This window comes from Notothenia rossii (genome assembly GCF_949606895.1).
Source record: "Notothenia rossii genome assembly, chromosome: 9".
Taxonomy (NCBI): Eukaryota; Metazoa; Chordata; class Actinopteri; order Perciformes; family Nototheniidae; genus Notothenia; species Notothenia rossii.
The window spans coordinates 61,595,957-61,615,067 of record NC_136907.1 but is presented as its reverse complement, the minus strand read 5'-3'; the positions used below and the strand labels follow the sequence as shown (position 1 = coordinate 61,615,067).

General features: G+C 40.2%; 2 protein-coding genes across 2 annotated transcripts; both read right to left on the bottom strand.

Moving 5' to 3' along the window:
• Positions 1-254: 254 nt before the first annotated feature.
• On the bottom strand, positions 255-14,100 carry LOC307018956 (fizzy-related protein homolog). The gene is made up of 14 exons (XM_079649509.1): positions 13,909-14,100; positions 12,838-12,911; positions 11,415-11,543; positions 11,164-11,227; positions 9,002-9,132; positions 8,834-8,919; positions 8,560-8,743; positions 7,929-7,994; positions 4,868-4,970; positions 4,566-4,750; positions 4,223-4,456; positions 2,287-2,391; positions 1,811-1,903; positions 255-1,720 (listed from the first exon to the last, which is right to left on the bottom strand). The coding sequence occupies exons 2-14, from the start codon at positions 12,904-12,906 to the stop codon at positions 1,679-1,681; spliced, it is 1,491 nt and encodes a 496-aa protein (XP_079505635.1). The 5' UTR covers positions 12,907-12,911; positions 13,909-14,100; the 3' UTR covers positions 255-1,678.
• Positions 14,101-14,563: 463 nt separating this feature from the next.
• plekhj1 (pleckstrin homology domain containing, family J member 1) lies at positions 14,564-18,627 on the bottom strand. Its single transcript, XM_079648523.1, has 6 exons — positions 18,235-18,627; positions 17,988-18,055; positions 17,836-17,902; positions 17,071-17,161; positions 16,511-16,574; positions 14,564-15,750 (listed from the first exon to the last, which is right to left on the bottom strand). Exons 1-6 carry the CDS (start codon positions 18,326-18,328, stop codon positions 15,658-15,660), a joined length of 477 nt encoding a protein of 158 aa, XP_079504649.1. The 5' UTR covers positions 18,329-18,627; the 3' UTR covers positions 14,564-15,657.
• Positions 18,628-19,111: the final 484 nt, after the last annotated feature.

The window sequence follows — 19,111 nt, the reverse complement described above, 5'->3', positions numbered from 1 at the left end:
GTAATGAAGTCAACCAGTTTAGCTCATTCATGTGCTTTGGAGCTCTTTGGCTCAAATAAGCATTATCCGGGCCTTGCTGCACAACTAACACTTGTTGGTAGAATCAATTCATTGATCTGGAACACGCCTGGGCTACAAAGTGTGATAACAATGGAACCGCTTCTTTAGCTTCAGAAGACTGCCCTAACTAAGACTAAGAACTTAGTCTTCCCTCATGGTATTGGAGAAAAAAACAACAACAACAACAACAGCAATTAAGATATAAGATATGATCTTTTAATTGTTGATTATCTCTCAGTACAGAAATATTTATTTTTTAACATTCTTTCTGTAATTCAAGTTGGCAGCATTGTCTTGATTTTGAAGTGGCATAAAAACGAATTTCCTAGCAGTTAAACTGCCCATCAACTTCCCCCGGGTAACATTAGTAAACAAACATGCCATTTCTGTACAATAACCTTTTTCACAACACAAATAAATAGCATTTGTTTAAATGTGGCACACTTGTTGACTCAAACATTCAAACGGAGAAAAAAATACAATTTAAAATTGGGAGAAAATGTTGCAATGATATGAAATCTATTTTTTCAGATAAAAAAACAAAAGAACGTTGAATTGCTCGACACAGAAATGGTCTCAAGTAGCAAAAGAGAATTGCCCAAAGCTTGAATATTTTAGACACAGTGCAAAGTAGCAGCAGTCCCAAATGTTAAGCTGTGTGCTTTGTTTTATAAACTACACTGATGAGCCGATGTGTTTTCATTTAACTTCCCTTGCCTGATTTTCCATTTAAGACCCTAAAAAACAATATGGGTAAAACACTTCCACACAAGTCAAATTAAAATCCTCAAATTGTCATGTGAATTAGCTGTATAGGCAACTGGTCTTATTTACAGTGTTACCAAATAGTAATTTTTTCTAAGATGCACCTTAGACCACTTTGAGATTTCTCACGAGAGAAACAATGAGCCAATACTGTATAATAAGTATAATTAGACTAAATTAACTTAGTGTAAGATTTTTAAAAAGAAGATCAGACCCAGTCGTTCAATCCTTGTTGACCATTAAGTTTTCCAGGAATTTGTAATCGGTTACCGTCTACATTAAACATTATTGCCGCAGTAAAATAAAAAAAAGACAAGCTTGGATTTTTCTGCAAACATGAAGAAAGCCAAACATACTGCAAAGATCAGAACAAAAAACTGCAGTTACACAAAGAAAAGGAAATCTGCCAGCCTAGAAACAAACAAACAAACTAGCAGGGTAATATTTAAAACTTTAAAATAAAAATAGAGAATAAAATAAATAAGACAGTCAAAAGGACAAACTCAAATTAAAAGGACAAACTCAATATTTGGCAGGTAAGCACAACGTCAGTCTGTAAACAAACATAATGGGAGAGAAACCCCCCCGAAGTCCCCCTCGTCACCAGGGATCACTGGTCTGATGGAGGAGGAAGTGGCTTTATCATTAAGGAGGAAGTGGAACACTGTACGAACGCGTCTCCTCTGCCCTCCACGCTCACGCTGTGCATCTCTCCATCTTTTCCTCCCAGCTACAACCTGGATAATTAACAAAGGGCAGTCGAGGGGGGGCCGCCTGTAGACCACCGAGGAGAATGCTCAAAGAAGGGGCCCGTTTACATGCAAACATAAAATCCCTTCTCCGTTTTTGCATACTACCGGATCCTGGTGAAGAGGTTCAGCACCGACACAGATTCCTAAAAGAGGGAGGAGATAGAGGAAGGAGGTGAGACAAAGACCAATGGGAAAAGACTCAAATAGAGATGGGAGGATGTTTAAAGAAGTACCTTAGTGGATCTCATCTTGCTAAAGACGTTCCAGAAGCGAAGTGTTTCGTCTCCAGCTCCCGTCACTATGGCCTCCCCGTCAGGAGACATGGCCTACACATGAACTTATTATTACACACTGAAGAGACAGCATCATAAAACAATAAGAAATCATGGTAATCAGTGGTGTTTGTTTTGTGTTTAGCTCCCTTCTTGTGGGAATCCTTTCACATTAGCAAAAACATCCAGGCATGTTATGGTCATTGTTCATTCTTCTACTAGATTTGCACTTGTAAACAAAGGGGAATCACAATACTTCATTAGAAAATGTCTCTTTGTATTAATAGCTTTCGGTAGTACACATATTTTGGTCCCCTCCTGTCTATCTTTTATTTATTTATTATTTAATTGTACCCTTGTTTTTGGTTTCAGTTGGACAGAACATAGGACAATGTACTCAAAAAAAAATTATAAATGCACACAGTAAATATACTAACCAGGTAGAGTACTCTGTAGGAATGTCCAGTTAGTTTGGCCACTTGAGTTAGAGAGGGATACTTCCACACCAGGATCTGGTTCTGGGAATAACCATGTGTGCTGACCTGCAGGGAAGAAACATGCTTTAATACATATTCACCTCAGATCCTTTCGGAAGGGGTTTCACAAATACAATACTTACCAAGAGAAACCTTGGTTTGGTTCAGTTACAGGAGTGTAGGGCTAAACCTAGGGGTGCACACCGGTTCCCGGTATTACCGAAATACCGGTTACTGGCGGCTACGGTATACCGTACCGAAATCAGATCCGGTTTCCGATACTTTAAAACATTTTTTTTATAAAAGTGAGGCGTAATATCCTTAAACTCGCGCCCAAACCGTCGGAATTACGATGTCAATTTCGCCGTGAAACTCCGCAAACGAGTCACTTTAGAAAATCTAAAGTGTGGCTGTATATGACTGCCAGTCTGAATGGTGGGGTCTGTAACCACTGCCAGTCTGAATGTTGGGGTCTGTAACCACTGCCAGTCTGAATGGTGGGGTCTGAAACCACTGCCAGTCTGAATGGTGGGGTCTGTAACCACTGCCAGTCTGAATGTTGGGGTCTGTAACCACTGCCAGTCTGAATGGTGGGGTCTGAAACCACTGCCAGTCTGAATGGTGGGGTCTGAAACCACTGCCAGTCTGAATGGTGGGGTCTGTAACCACTGCCAGTCTGAATGTTGGGGTCTGTAACCACTGCCAGTCTGAATGGTGGGGTCTGTAACCACTGCCAGTCTGAATGGTGGGGTCTGAAACCACTGCCAGTCTGAATGGTGGGGTCTGAAACCACTGCCAGTCTGAATGGTGGGGTCTGAAACCACTGCCAGTCTGAATGGTGGGGTCTGTAACCACTGCTAGTCTGAATGGTGGGGTCTGAAACCACTGCCAGTCTGAATGGTGGGGTCTGAAACCACTGCCAGTCTGAATGGTGGGGTCTGAAACCACTGCCAGTCTGAATGGTGGGGTCTGAAACCACTGCCAGTCTGAATGGTGGGGTCTGTAACCACTACAAGAAGTTTATTTCTGGGAAAGGTGGCAACACATCCAACCTCCAACCAATGCTGTCTCGTACGGCAACCAAGTACTTTTGTGTTCAGGGAAGCAGCGTGCCAAGCGAGAGTGTTCAGTTCAGCAGTCGATATCCTACGCTGTGAAAGGGCCCGTTTGGATCCAGAGAGCAGATATGCTTCTCTTCTTGAAGATGAATGCACAAAACTGAACTGTGATGGGATTTGTTTTCTTTCATCAGGCAAATGTTGATTTGAATGATGCAATTTGTTTTATGTGCAATGCCGAGATCTTATGATCCTTTATGTGTTCTCTGGTCAGTCGAATCTCAGGTTGAATATTGATTATACTGGTGCTATTTTCTTTTTCCATTGACAAGATGTACTATTCATGCCTGATGGTTGTTATAAATGATATCGCAGAATCTTTTTCTTCATAGATAACGTGTTTTTCATTGTTTGTTCAGTACTAAAAGGTCCAAGTCCCACAATTGAATTTAATATTTGACATGTTAACTATATCATAAAGCGCTTCATGGGATTAATTGCGGGATGATAACATTTTCCCTTATGCAACATTAAAGTCACAATATGTATCGGTTGAGTATCGGTATCGTTCAGCGGTATCGCTATCGTAAAAAACTCAACGATATGCAACCCTAGCTAAACCAAATCTTCAAAGCTTCATCTATAATATATCTGCATATTTGCTTTATTATGTTTATAAGTCAAATTACAAAATACGTGTATGCATCATGACGTATTTGTTTAGGGGTCATGGCATTATGATAATTCGACAAGAGACATACAATTCTAATAAATAACATGTGGTACAGCGCTACAGTATCTATCTGCCTGCCTATCTAACACAGTGCCAGGTGACTCACCAGCTCGTTGGTGTGCTTGGACCAGGCCAGGTTGCAGACCTGCGAGCCGGTGTCGGTGCACTGTAAGGGCTGGCCGGTCAGAGTGTTCCAGAAGCGGATGCAGCGGTCGGCGGTGCCCCCCCCGGAGGCCAGCAGGCCGTGCTGGTGGGGGGACCAGGCGATGGCCTTCACTGCAGCCAAGTGCTCCGTGTACTGCTGCACCGGGAGGACACTGGAGTGGTTCCACACGAGTAACTACAGCGAGCCGGACAAAATGAAGCGAGGAGATTAGATGTTTGATGAAAAAGAGTCACCTGATACTGATGTGTGGATCACAAACAGGTGAGGTTCTCCGTCTACATACCTTGTTGTCATTTCCCCCCGAGGCTAGCAGCTGGTGGTCTGTGCTCCACTTGAGCCCGCACACTTCCTGTCTGTGTCCTTGGAGACGGCGCTCTGACTGGAGAGGGGGGGCTCTGATATCCCGCTGCAGGATTACCCGGTCTCGGCTCCCTGACGACAGCTGATCTGCATTCCATGCCAACGCACCTGACAAACAAAGTATGAATTGAAGGGAAGATGATTCACCAAAACTGTGTGAGAAGTACAAAGGTTGTTATATTTTAAAGCACTTTCCTCCTACATCACTCCAGCTTGTCAACTCACCCACTCTGGCTGTGTGTCCTTCTAGTACGGAGAGCTTCTTCCCTGCTGCCGCATCCCAGATCTGTACATAGCCTTTATGAGTCCCCACCGCCACCAGGTTGCCCTAAAAATAGAGAGCAGACTTTGAATATCACACACACACACACACATATATATCAAAGGAGTGCGACACACTTACAAAAAACAGGCACACCAAAAGACAATTTGCATCTTCACTGAACTGTCTAATAACATCCCTTTTTCATGATGGAACTCTGTCAGCTAGATCTGAGGGTATAAGAAAGCGTTTCACCTTCTAATTCAATTTGTCTGGACATGTGTGAACATAGCCATTGCACTCAAGTGGGATGGCAGTCTCAGCTTGCTTCCACCTAAACTGTGGAGTGGTTTTTCAGTAGTCAAAACCCAATCGACCCTTCCATTAGAAACAACTCGCCCAGTAAAGAGGATCTAATTGAGATTAACCGATGCCCTTTCTATCAGAAGAACAAGTGTTTTGTGGTGTCAGAGCTAAGCTCTGAGGCATCACGTCTACTAATAAGATGCTTTAGGACATTGTTCAGTAGTCACAGTACAAATGCTCACTGAAGCTGGATATGTTGTTCGCTGGAATGAAAATAACTAGCGTTACATGCTGCCTGTGCTCCATGATAAAAGTGGAAATAATAAAAGAGAGGAGAAAGTTGGAGGCAAATCTTCCCAGTAACATTTCGGACCAACGAGAGAACAGCTAGCTCGCGCATGGCATTTGTGTACACCTTTTGCACTGCCCTTGAATTTTGCTGTGTCAACAAAACAGAACTGAAGGGCAAAATATACAAAAGTTATAAAAATGACTCAGTGGGAACAAAGCAAACAAAGTGCAGGTCTAAAAACCCTAACCTAACTCTGTGATTGGCCAGTGAACATTCAAATTGAGTTTCGGTGAGCAGTTTCTACTATTATTACTAGGGGTGCACCGAATGGGAAATTCTTGGCCGAAACCGATACTGAAAATGGGAAAAAGTTGGCCGAAAACCGAATGCCGAAAAGGATTAATAGAAATAGAAATAGAAATATATATATATATATATATATATATATATATATATATATATATAATGTATACATTTTTTACCAATGTTGTTCAGCTGCCTGATTATGGAAAAATACATGATTATGGCAAAACTTAAATAATAATCACTATGGGTCCATAAAACATTTATTCAGCACTTTGGAATGCATACAGTACATTAATTCCAAGTCAAGTGCATTTTCTTTTCTCTGTAGGATAACTACAACAAAGTGCATTCAGAACAAAGCCAAGGTGCTTTAAAACTGCATAAACATCTAGGCCAGTAGGCCCACAACAAAATAGTGTAAATAAAGACTGAGGACAGACCACCTTATTTGCAGATTCTTGAAATTGTAATTTCATTTGTAATTGGTTGTGGATTTTGTATCCAGTTTTCACTTTATGTATCTTTATACAATGTTTACTACAGTAATTTTCGGACTATAAGGCGCACCTGCATATAAGCCGCAGCAGCTAAATTGAATGATGTGTACATATATAAGCCGCACTGGACTATAAGCCGCAGGTGTTTTAATGTTTAATTACCATATGTAAGGTTCGTGCACAGACGGGATTGTCGGGAAAGAGATGGCTGTTTGAGGAAGCTCCCATTTATTAACATTTCAACAAACAAGTTGCATATTTGCATAACGTATTCAAGTGTTAGCATTTAGTGCAATAGTAGCTACAGAACATGTACTGTGCTGTGTAAACTGTACTGTATCACATAGCGTTTCAGACTTTCAACTTTCAAACTTAAACGGTGCGCTCTCAGCGCACGTACGGGCCGTGATCTACAGCAGTGGTTTTCAACCAGTGGTACGGGGACAAACTGTCTCGCTCTCATAATGTCTGTCTGTCTTGCTCTCGTTCTGTCTCTCGTACCACTCTCGGTTCCACTTTTACTTTTGCGCGCTACCTGTCTCACTCTTTTCCGGCCTCCAGCTTTTCCTGCTGGAGCCCGCCGCTTAAAGGTGGGGGGCGCGGACCGGCCATAGAGCCCATAGAGTTAAAGGTGGTGGACTGTAACCTGTAAAATCCATATATTAGCCGCACCGTTATATAAGCCGCAGGGTCGAAAAATGGGAAAAAAGGCGCGGCTTATAGTCCAAAAATTACGGTACTTTGCTTATGAGGACAGACAGCCTTATTTACAGATTCTTGAAATTCAATTGTAATTTCATTTGTAAATAGTTACATTCATGTGGATTTATCCAGTTTGCACATTTGTATGCATGCACTTATAGGTGCATTTGTTGTTGTTGAAGGCCTGGCTGTTAGCAATGTAAACAACATTGTATAATTTAGATACCGAAAGTACAATATATTGAACACTGTGCTGCTGTCATTTCCCCCTAATGATAACCTGAGATGGTGAATTATAACTCACAATGAAAATTGTTCAGGAAAGTGGGTATAGAGTAGACATGTAGAACTAGATAAGCTTATGATAAACCAGCCTTGTCTACTTATTAAGGAAAAGTGGGAGGTTCTTTTTAATGAACAGTAGCTTCTCTGCTTTATCAGCAATAAGTCTGTTCCTCTTCTCATCAAGCACATGAGAGGCAGCGCTGAACAGTCTCTCGCTGTCAGTGCTTGTGATTTGATCTTACTCCGCATATTTGTCCGGGTGTTTTGATTTCAAGTGGTGGAGTAATCCCGAAGTGGTGAAAGTCTTTGCAGTTACACCCCCTCGAGAAATGTCAGCTGAACACGTTTTACAAATCGCAATCCGCGCCTCTTTCTCTGAAAATTTTAAATATCTCCAAGCGGCAGACATGTTGGCTGTGAGCCAGCCGTGAGCATGGTCGCGCGCCGCGCTTGTCCCCGCGTTTTGATTACGTCATCACAACAACACGTTAGGTTACCAACGTAACCCTGTTCTCTGACATTTCGGTGCTAGAAAGCCGAAAGGGCCTTTTAAACCATTTTCGGCCAATAATTTTCGGTGCATCCCTAATTATTACAGATGTAGGTTTTGTTTATGTAGATGATGGAGAAACTCACCCTTTCCGACCAGCCCACTGATGTTACAGAATCTCCTTCCACAGAAAGGTCACATAGACGTGTCACCTAAAAAGACAGGGAGGAAAGAAATATAGATTAACATTATGCCAAGACGCAGTTCGGATACATCATAAGACTAAGTAAACCTGCGATAAACAACAAGTTACAAATAATGTGCAACATAAAACGGTAGCGTATGTGGATGTTGGGATGACGAAAACCGGTCAATTGAGCAAAGAGAAGAGCAAAGTGTCTAAGCAACCGAGACTGACAGACTACCGCATGCAAGGTGGAATACAGATAGCTAGTGTGTATGAGGGGGGCAATACTGTCTACTTTGCTTTGAGCTCCATGAAAACAGTTTTCTTCAAGATTTGATGCAATTATGCAATGAGGAAGGAGATAAGGGGCTGTGCTGAGTGAGTCTCGCAGGCAGTTACGGCTAGCAAACGCCGAGGACGACGTAGCTAGATTTCAAGCTAAGGTACACACGCTAGAGTCAAAAAGCAAAACCCTGGAGGATAAACTCATGGACCAGGAAACCAGTAGCTACACAGAAAAAGAGTAAAGACATTTCCATGATATTCGCCATTGCTTTGCTCAAAGCATCGAGTAATCAGATCACACACACCTGGCTGGTGCAGGCACTCCACAGGTACACACAGGTTCCCAGCCCAACACTGAGCACATTCAGAGAGGACCAGTCCACTAGGTTGAGGTAGAAGTCGTCCTGAAGCTCTGGAGCATCCAGGACTTTGAAAGGAATTTTTGATATTTTTCGCGTAGGCTTCCTTGGCGAACGCAGCAGTTTCTGGCTGCAAACACAATCACGTAAGTTATATGAGGCTACATTCGAAGATTTTTGAAAATTACACTTGTGGAAGGACATGGAAAAGTGACATTACCTGTTGCTACTGACAGGTGATAGAGAATATGGAGAGACTGTGTTTCCATCCTCTTCTGGCAGAGTCCTCTTAGCACTTACAGAATACTAAAAAAAACAGACGGATGATTACTGATGCAGGAAAAACTTTAACAGAATTATAGGTTAGAGCGATTATAACTATGTTTACACTAAAAAGGCTTCTCTTGGCAGGTGTAGATGGCTGCAGACGGCGGTCTTCTGACTGGGGGTCCTGGACTTTCTCGATGCCCGCTCCTAGCAGCTCGTTCTTCAGCAGAGCCGAGTAAGCCAGACCGTCCGCTGAAGGCAGAGGAGGAGACAGAGGGGAAATCAAACCTGGCTGTCGGAATGATTAAGTTCAAACACTGTGCTCCCTCTGCAATTTTAAAGCACGCTCTCACATCTCTATAGATCAGGGACAATTCTTCACAAAGCTTTGTTTCCCTTATCTCCAGTTTCCATGAGCCTGTCGAGGTTTAGTAAACAAGAGAAGGTCAAATTATCAACTTTGACTGGAGCAGGCAGAGATACCTGAAGGAATAGGCTGAAAAAGGGTCCGACTCACACCAGATGTACACTGTTTGTGAAAAGCGGTATCACATTTTTTCTTTGCAGAACAAACTATACTGAAATGCAGATTTTTTCAGAGCACAGAACAATTGACAGATAATTAATCTGTAGCAATTTTGATGATCAAGTAGTAGTTAGAGCAGAGTTCCCATTAGCCGGTAATTACCGGACTATGACCGGTCAAATATGCTGAAGACGGGCAAATCTAAATCTCTCCGGTCAAAGTGTCCGGACAAAATAATTTCCCCTTAGCGCAATACCGCATCAGTTGCGCCACTTATGTGACAGAGAAAAGAGTATGTGACAGACAATAATAGTCAATTCTAATGTCTAACACGTAATGTGGAGAAAGAGATGTCCTGTATGGGTTGATTGTGCGTTGATCTGTTGGTAATGCCTCGGGGTTCCGGTGGGCATGTAAACAAATGCATAGCGCTATACTTTGCAGCCTCACCCGGTTGCATAGCGACGCTTATTGTTTAGGTGTCTTTTAATAAACAGGTAGTCCTATCATTAGCTAGAACTAGCTGGATCTGATCGATATGGACATAAACGCGAGTGAAGTCTAATCTGACGGGAGAGAGAGATCAGCTGCTGCTGACGAGTCGACACGCAGCTCTGCATGATCACATGCAGCGGTGAGCAGAACAAAACAGAAACTTCAGGTTAGAATATCACACGTAGCTATTTTAATTACCTCTCAAACTACCGTAACTAGTTATAGATATGTTTAGTTTTACTGTCGGGTTACTCATTACTGATCCGCGAGCTGCATGATACTGACGGGCTGTCAGGAGGAGAGAGCGCTCCGTTTATTATTCCTGTGTTATTGTAAGTTACTGTACACTTTTGAAAAATGTAGTTAATCTACTATAATTAGTTTGTTTAATATCGAATCATATCAATTTGTTTTAAAGCTCAATAAATAACAAAGAAGACCTTTGACCGGCACTTTTCAAATGTTGTCCGGAAGATTTCAACTTTAACGGACATGTTGACCGGCGAAAAAATATTCTAACGGGAACTCTGGGCTTGAGTAATATTTGTAAATAACAATGGCAAAAACAAAATCAATATTTGTATAGGATTTCTAATTCTTCTTATACTATTATAGTAAATTGAATATGCTTGGGTTTTGGAATGTTGTACAAAACAATAAATGTTAGTTTAAGGCCCTTATCATTTGTATTAAGTGGCTGCGGCAGTGAAACAATACACACAAAAATACACCATAAAAAGGTGAAACTTGTTTTGTAAAACAGTCAACAAACCTTATATTGTACTTTAAATCTATTGCATTATTATTATGATTCAGAAACGGGTTTATTGCCAGGTAGGTTCACACGTACGAGGAATTTGACTTGATGTCGTGGTGCATACATAAAATATAAAACTTTATACATGTTTTTAACTAGGAAGATTATAATGCTTCCTAACAGGGGAGGATATTGCCTAATAATTATCTCATCTCTTGCAGTTACGAGTTCATGAGGAAGAACCTGATATTCTATCCTAACTGGCAAGGTCTCAGCAGCATCTACTCATTTAAAAAAAAAAAATACTACTACGAATACTACTAGTTTGGGTCAGTTGTTAAGTCTATGTAAACTGTGAACAAAGAAAAGCAGAATATTTCATGATGAGGAACTATTATCAAAAGTAGTAAATAATTGCAAATAAAATACTGCAAGTGCAACATAATCTGTTATTATATAAATATGTCCCATGGCTTGTTTCTGGATATAAAGGTGGAGTGATTACCTTTGTTGCTGTCTGTTGTGCCATCTTTGGTTTTTCTGTTTTGATTGTGCGACTTTTCAATTTCCTACATCAGAAATTGGAATAGATAAACAATCACTCAAAGCCAAGAAAATCAATAGTAAAACGTTACAGAAAATGTGTTTTCTTAAAAGCTACAATCAACACTTGTTCTTTGTTGTGTGTTCTGTTAAGAGCCACTGTTCTTTTGGTAGAAAAGACAGTGAGTTCTGGTTGTATGTCAGTAGACTCACATTGATGCGGTGGAAGTTGACACTCCAGTTGGCTCCAGCCCGGGAGGGAATGAAGCGATCGCCATGCTTGCTGGGGGAGGACAGGGGGGAGCTGGTGGGTGTCAGAGCTCGCACTGCTCCTACTGCTTTCTACACAAGATGGGAGAGGAGAAAGCATTTTCTGACTGGAGGCCAAACAACACAGGCCTTTGACTGTAATGGGAACACTTTGCAACAAAGCAGGCAGATCATCGCGCTGGCAGATGGGGCATTTGTCTGAGGTGTTAACAACAGGAGGCATCATTCACAAAACCCAGTCATTTGGCCGGGGAGGTCTTGTTTTCACTCAACACTCGTGACATCGTCAAAAGAAAGAGACTGGGCTGTTAAACAGTTTATTCTTCCGACACATGGAGGGTAACAACCTCTCCGCCCCCATCTTAAAGGTCCCGTGTCATGTTTTTCCGGTTATTACCCGTCCCCTTGTGTGTTATGAAGGTTTTTATGCATGTAAACGATCTGCAGAGTCAAAACCCTCAAAGTACACCCTGTAGCGAGTAAAACTCCAACACAGAAAATACCTCCCCAAAACGCCTTGTTGGAGATACGTCACTGTCCATTGATTCTTCCGGGTACCGCATGATGTCATGCGTTACCCGGAACCAAACGGACCAATCCGTGGAGCCGTTACGTTACGTCCGCAGAGCCGTTACGTTAAGCCCCCCCTGATTGGTCCAAATTGACCAATCCACGGACTTCCTCACACACACACTCAGTGCATGCAGCTCTGCTGATCTCTCCTCCCTGGCTGCAGGCTGATAACAGACAGTTGGGATCGCGGCGAAATTCTCTCTGCAGACCCATTCTCACAGCGTTTATCAACCTTTTTCTTACTCAATATCAAGCCACACTTATTGTTTTTACTTCGGCTGTGACTTTGTGTGTGCTCAGGATGAGTTTGGCTGTGTTTTGCTGTGTATCGCTAAACAAGGAAACCACACCTCCATGGAGCTCAGCGCGATTCACAACGTCCTAACCAATCAGAGCACACTGTGCTCACAGGGAGGGTGGGGGCTGGAGCTATTGGAGCTACAACGAGCCGTTAAAGGCAGAGTGAAATTCAGTGAATAGACGTAGTTTACAGAGATGCTGTATGAGAAACCAAAGTGATTTTGGAAACTTGCACAATATAAATCTATTCTAGTAGACCTCAACAATGGAATTATGATCAGTGGAAATGGCCATGAAATGGGACCTTAAAGTCTTTTGCTGGTTAAAAACCCTCACTGGGCGGGGCTACCATCATGCTATAGTAAAGATACTGATCTAATCACACTAGTGATACTAGTCAAGACTCTAAGCCTTGGCTAAATTAGATGCTTTGTCTTACATTTTTCAAGAGGAAACACAGCTCCTTATGTACAAGTGTGTATTATTAACTTACTATGGGGCTTGCGTTCTCATTCTGAATGTTGATCTGCCTGAGCAGCCTGCACTCATAGTCCTGGTCCATGATGCCTGAGAAGAGGATAAGACTGATCAGCAATACATTTATACATACAAGTCATACAACAGTTTCCTGAATGCACATGTCAGATGAAAGGTCAGTTACTGTCGCTCGTAACTTCCTTACTACTTCTCAGTTCTTCTGGCACTGACAGATAAGCCTCTTTAACTCACAAATGACTGTTGAGCCATTTTAGATATTTCGTTTTTGACTCGTTTATAGTCTATGGCATTTTAGAAAATCGTGAAACACTCTTATTGCAATTTTCAATTGAACATGGTGATGATAAGTAGATACATTGCAATACTGTAGTGTAACTTTATATGTTTTTACATGACACAATGAAAGTTTCATATACATTTACTAATCGACCAGGGAAGGTTTTTCTGAGGAACCATGTCCTTCAATAATGTGGCTAAATGTTTCACACAAATCAAAGAAGTCCCTGCTTTGTTGTCAAGTATTACATTGGGTTATATGTAAAAACAACAACAATTATTCAGTTGACATTACATTTTACTTGATTATACTGTAAAAACACATGTAACAGCCTAGAGTGAGTATTCCTTGAGATAATGATATGGCATGGAACATACATCGACACGATTAATAAAATCTATTCTAGAATATTCTTAAACTAGCGAAAGACTTATTATAGTAACAGTGCATGTGAACAGCTGCGGGTGGGTTCAGTCCTCTGCTCATAACACTTACATTATCTTTGTGAACACTAACGTTAGCAACATATACCATTAGTTAGCTGTAAAACCTTCAACACTGAAGTATTTGATTCCTGGTTTCGAGTCGCAAAAAACACAGTCACGGCAGTTAACGCTGATCTGTAATCATGACCCTAAAATTATTTAAACAATGTAAATGAAACGATCAAACATACAGACTTATGCTAATGCTAGCCCAGCTGGCTGAAGTAACGTTAAAACGCTAAGCTAGCTGTCCGGCTAATGCATTAGCAACATTGTTCGTTCACAGTCCACTTTTGTAACCTACCGAGCCCCGATGAACGCTTCCCGTTACCCGCGGTTGAGTTGTTTTTCTTAGCAGTGTTAAATCCAGTTGAAATGTGTTGTTTTTATGTGTTTAACTCTTTAAAACAGAGCTTGCAAAATACAATTGTTTTCTTTTGCCGAGCGTTCAATTTGGCCTCGCTAAGCATCACGGGAAAAGATGTGACGTAGCTATTTTTTGAATCACACATTTGCGTTGCTAAGGAAACGTGTCACATTACCACATCTTCAGCAGAAGAGAAACAATAAAAAACAGAAGACGCATTTATAATAAAGCTCCTTATCAGTCATTTCTTCATGGCTCTAAACATATATTTGCATAATCCATTGTCTTTTTATCCATTGCTTTTTAAGTTCAAGCAATAGGCCTACATGTTAACTATTTATTGATTTAACAATATGCAGGTCTTGTCAAACCAGCAGTGATACATTCATGATAAAGCCTGTGCTTTTCATTACATTTGAAACAGTGTTGGTACTGTATATGTGTGTCTTCTTGAAGGAGACTTGTAATTTTCACTTTATGGACACCTGCTGAATACTATTGTTAGATTGACCATGATTAAATACACTTTTATTACATTTTGGTGTTGACAAATTGTTTCTAGTTAACAGTGACACACTGTATTGATTCATAGTATATTTCAAATGGATTTATTAGTTTAAAAAAAAAAGAGAGGTGCAAGTGAAACAAAAAGAATTGATAAGGAAGTACAAATAGACATAACACATTCAATGTGCAAAGGTTTAAAATAAAGACACATTCAATGACATTATCCTCTTTAAGGGTATACTTCTGACAATTTTTTATACAATTTGTAAGATAGTTACATTTGGACGAGAGACAAACGTCACCTCATCATTAGCTGAAACTTTGATGTAGCTCCAATGACAAAGTTGTTGTGATGTTGAAAAATCACGCAGTCTGGCCCAACAGCATATCTAAAGGAATCTGATTCAAAGTTTCAAAGAATAAGTACAGTAGGTTCAAGTAACTTTTTGAAATTCTTATAATAAAACAACCCTCAACACCCAGTAAAGTAATATGTGCAAAAGTATAGTTTTTTAAACTAATTACTGGTAGTCTAAAAATGGTAGTCAAATGGTTGGCTCAACTCAGCAGATCGAAGGCCCTTGCAGCTGAAATTACTCAGGATCTTATAATCATAAGCTTCTTCAAACAGCGTATATTAGGTTGATTAACATTATTCTAAAAGTCTGGTTCAGTTATTTTAAATCCCAGCGGTGCTCATCGGAACACTCCTGAAAGAAATGTACAGCACATGTAAAATTAGACACTCAAAATCACATTATCTGAAAGTATGTCTAGTAGAAAACACAGTATAAAATATGTTTTTTTTTATAGCTAACAAATAAACCAAGGAAAATTCTAAAAATGATACAAAAAATATGCATGTAAAATCCCATAAACCGTAGATAAGACAGTGTCAAGTTTTCTGCAGCCCCGCTACCTGTAATGATTGATATAAAAGAAATAATCAGTATTATAACTTCATTACTTTAAATGGCCTCAGATATTCTGCTATAACATCTGCACATAAGGACGTTGCTGTAAGTCTAGGCCACTACTTAAAACATTCATTGCAGTGAAGATCTAAAAAGCATCTGAGCTTATGGTAATACCATGTTCTTCATGCCAGTGAGTAGTACAAGTTGGAATGGAAGGGCAGACTGAAATTTAAAATAAAGTACATATGGACAGGTTGATGGTTTACAGGGAACAGGTATCTCTAGGCGTGAGTTGCAGTCCATTGTTGACCTGGAAGCGAGTTTCATCTGATATACCGTACTGCTCCAAGGGATCCTGTGAGAAAGGAGAATGCGAGTTAAGTCCATAGACTGTATATTATATATAAAGGTTAAGAGTAAGACAGTAAAAATAATCGTTTAGAGATTTCTTGTAATTGTTAGTGTAAGCCTCCAACAGGATACAGTGTAGTTCAGTTGACTTTATTTAGTGGCTCAGTCTTAACTGCACCAACAAACTACATTTGCGAAGCAAAACTACCATGTTTTTAGGACAAACTTTGCTATAAACTATTTTCAATGTCTCCAGATCATCCTGATTGACACATAACTTGTTTCTAAAAAGTCATATTGCTTTTTAGTTTTTTTCTAAAGTATTACATTTTTCCGATGCCCTGATCCGACTTTCAGTCACGATACAAATATCTTAATGGTTAATCAACGAGCCGTATGTACAGTACACCTCACTGTTTGAAGGTGACTGGGGTTATTATCTTTGGTGTAAGGAATCATCAGGCTTTAACATTGCTCTTCTAACTTTTTCAGACAAAATGTAACAATAAATACAGAGATGTACATTTTAATTAATTTGACCATAAAAAAAAAAAGAAATCAGCAAAAGCTCATTTGTAAAACATTTTCACACACACATTTTTCACATTTTAAATGCAGCCGGGATTTAAATGATTCTCGTTTAACGAGGCAAGTATTGCGCAAATATACTTCATACTTAAATCCTTTCTAGTACGACACTGTTGGATATAAGTGCCATCTGTGTGGCATTTAACGCTTCAAGATGCTGCTGAGACGGCTCTTACCTTGCCAGTTAGCCTGTGGATTTCAGTTCGATAGAATATCAGGTTCTTCCTCATGAACTCGTAACTGTAAGAGATGAGATGGCAAATGTATTAGGCAAAATCTTCCCCTGTTAGGGAGCATGATCCTATTCCTAGTAAAACACATTCAACCCAAGTGTGTGTGTATGACTAAAGGCATTCAAATAGCATCACACTGCACATTGCGGTTTGCCAAGCTGAACATTTTTCCATTTTCAGATGTAGAGAAAACTGTAGCTACAATGTTAATTCATGTCACCATAGGGTTGTAGTTATCATCATCATTTGGATTTCATATTTTTTTCCTTAAAACATGATTCTGTCTTTAAAAAAAAAATCTAAATTCAAAACGCTGACAATTGACAAGTCATCAGAGCCTAAGATGATGCCTTAAACCCCCCAAAAACATATTCATATTTTACTTCAATCAAAAATGTAGTATATACATTTTCTGTCAGGCGCTGCCAGGCCGACCAACATGTGTATTTCATGGTGTTGTGGTCTGTTCTGTCTGTAATAAGAGGAGAAGGCGTCAGACCCACCTGGCCTTCACGATGGAGTCGACCCACTCTCCACACTGTTCTTCTGAGTCACACTCAAAAAGATATTTTCTCTCTGCTTCATCCAGAAATGCTACAAAGAGAAACACATAAAAGGAGTCAAGAATAGATAATACAAATACTCAAACTGCAACAAAGTATTAAGTCTTAAGGAATGGACGTTGATACAGTCTATGGTTGATACATGTCTTTATTCCTGATCATTGACATCTACAAAGCAGTGTTAATACGGAATAAAAAACCGGCCTGCTCATTTCCACCGACTTTTTAATTTTAATTTAGACTTTATTACACCAGGTTTGTGCGACTGAGATCAAATATATCTTAAACAATAGAGACCTGGCCTAATGTTTTGCAGCAAGACAGTTTGGACATTTTACATAAAAACTGATATATTAAGAATCAGGCCAATTCACTTTTGAATATAAAAACGAGTAAGAGATCCACATTTTGTAATTAAATGTAGAGCCGCATTTTACACATTAATTATGACGATGAGCAGTCAGGCACAAATGTACAACACCTGGCCATAATCGATGACAGGTCAAAAACACTAAAAAATGAAAAAAATACTTATTTCTAAAGTAAAATCTTAGTAAAATCTTTTTTGCAACAACATGCTTATGTGCTTTGAAGAATAGTGTTTATCCATTTCTAAAACCTAGGTATTAGACTGGATTTGAAAGTCAACAAAGCGAGAAAGTGAAAGGAAAGGCGAATCATGTGAATGTAGAAGGGGAAACTCACCAATAGAGAAGCTCTGGCTGTCCTCCCTTTCCACCCGACACTGCTCCAGCAGCAAAGCTCCAATTGGCTGACAACAAATAATGGTTTCACTTTAGTCACTAGGTAGAGCAGGTAAGACATGTGATGCATGTTGAATGAAGTGTGCTACTGACCTCTTCCTCATCAGTCCGAAAGTAGAAGAGGAAGTTTACGACGAGTTTCACCAGCCTCTTCTTTACAACTGTATTACAAAAAAAGGATTGACAGCTGATGAATGACACGACCAAAACATATCCCTGGTGGTTGCTGATCTTAATGTTTTCAGGCCATTATGCTAACATGAACAGCCTGCTGTGCAGATTAAATAAAACGGAAGTAGGTTTGAAAGGAGCTGAATCGGTGTGTAATAAACCGTGTTACCGTCTCCTTTCTTGGGTCCTCGCATCCCCAGCTCGGCTGCCATCTCTGAGGGCTGTCGGCTCAGAGACACCAGCTCCTTCTCGTTGAAACGCATCACGACCACTGACGCAGTAAAACACGGGTTAAAGAAGAGGAGACTTTAGCTACGACCGAGCCATGCCCACCGACAGCCCAGCAAGGGAGCGAGATAAAAAATACCAAATAAGTCGAGGCAGCGTTGTCTGAGGCGTCCGTTAAATGTCACTGCCTCGCAATCTTCTGTCCTCGAAATGAGAATGTGTGTGTTTTGTCATTGCTGTGGTCAAGAGTCAGACTTCTCCTCCATGTTTCACACCGGACACTCGGTGGCAGCCAGAAACGCCTCACTGTTAATAGTACGGAAGTCGGTGAGGAACCAACTAGGTAAACAGTGCGTTTACAAGCCATGTAAGTTACAACTTGTAGTGACATGCAGATGTGGAAGAACTAAGAAGTACTCATAACTTTAATTAAGTTAAGTAGAATTTTCAGATAGTAGGAATACTTTAACGAGTATAGTAAGTGAAAGTCCTGCATTCAAAATAATACTCAAGTACAAATACAGAAGCATCAACAAATATACTTAAAGTAGCCTACCAAAAGTAAAAGTAGGGCCTAGTCATTTGCAGATCGGACAATTTACAGAATCATATTATATAGTTTGATTGTAATTATTTATGTATTAATGTGTCAAAGCTGGTAAATGTGCAGCTAATGTTAATTACTTTATAGTGCAAGGTAGCTTGTGATTTACTGCAGGTGTGACTCAAGTATTTTCTAAATGTTGAGTATATTTAACACCATTAATCTAAATCTGCAAAGTAACTAAAGGTATAAATGAAGCTTAGTAAAAGTAAAC

What these genes read in the sequence shown, in the direction of transcription:
- plekhj1 (XM_079648523.1), bottom strand. Translation starts at nt 18,328, where the DNA reads ATGCGTTTCAACGAGAAGGAGCTGGTGTCTCTGAGCCGACAGCCCTCA. An exon ending in TTCGGACTGATGAGGAAGAG is followed by an intron (nt 17,903 to 17,987) that starts GTCAGTAGCACA and finishes ATTTGTTGTCAG; the next exon opens with CCAATTGGAGCTTTGCTGCT. An exon ending in CAGCCAGAGCTTCTCTATTG is followed by an intron (nt 17,162 to 17,835) that starts GTGAGTTTCCCC and finishes TTCTCTTTGTAG; the next exon opens with CATTTCTGGATGAAGCAGAG.
- LOC307018956 (XM_079649509.1), bottom strand. Translation starts at nt 12,906, where the DNA reads ATGGACCAGGACTATGAGTGCAGGCTGCTCAGGCAGATCAACATTCAG. An exon ending in ATGAGAACGCAAGCCCCATA is followed by an intron (nt 11,544 to 12,837) that starts GTAAGTTAATAA and finishes CATCTTGTGTAG; the next exon opens with AAAGCAGTAGGAGCAGTGCG. An exon ending in CCTACAGAGTACTCTACCTG is followed by an intron (nt 1,904 to 2,286) that starts GTTAGTATATTT and finishes GTTCATGTGTAG; the next exon opens with GCCATGTCTCCTGACGGGGA.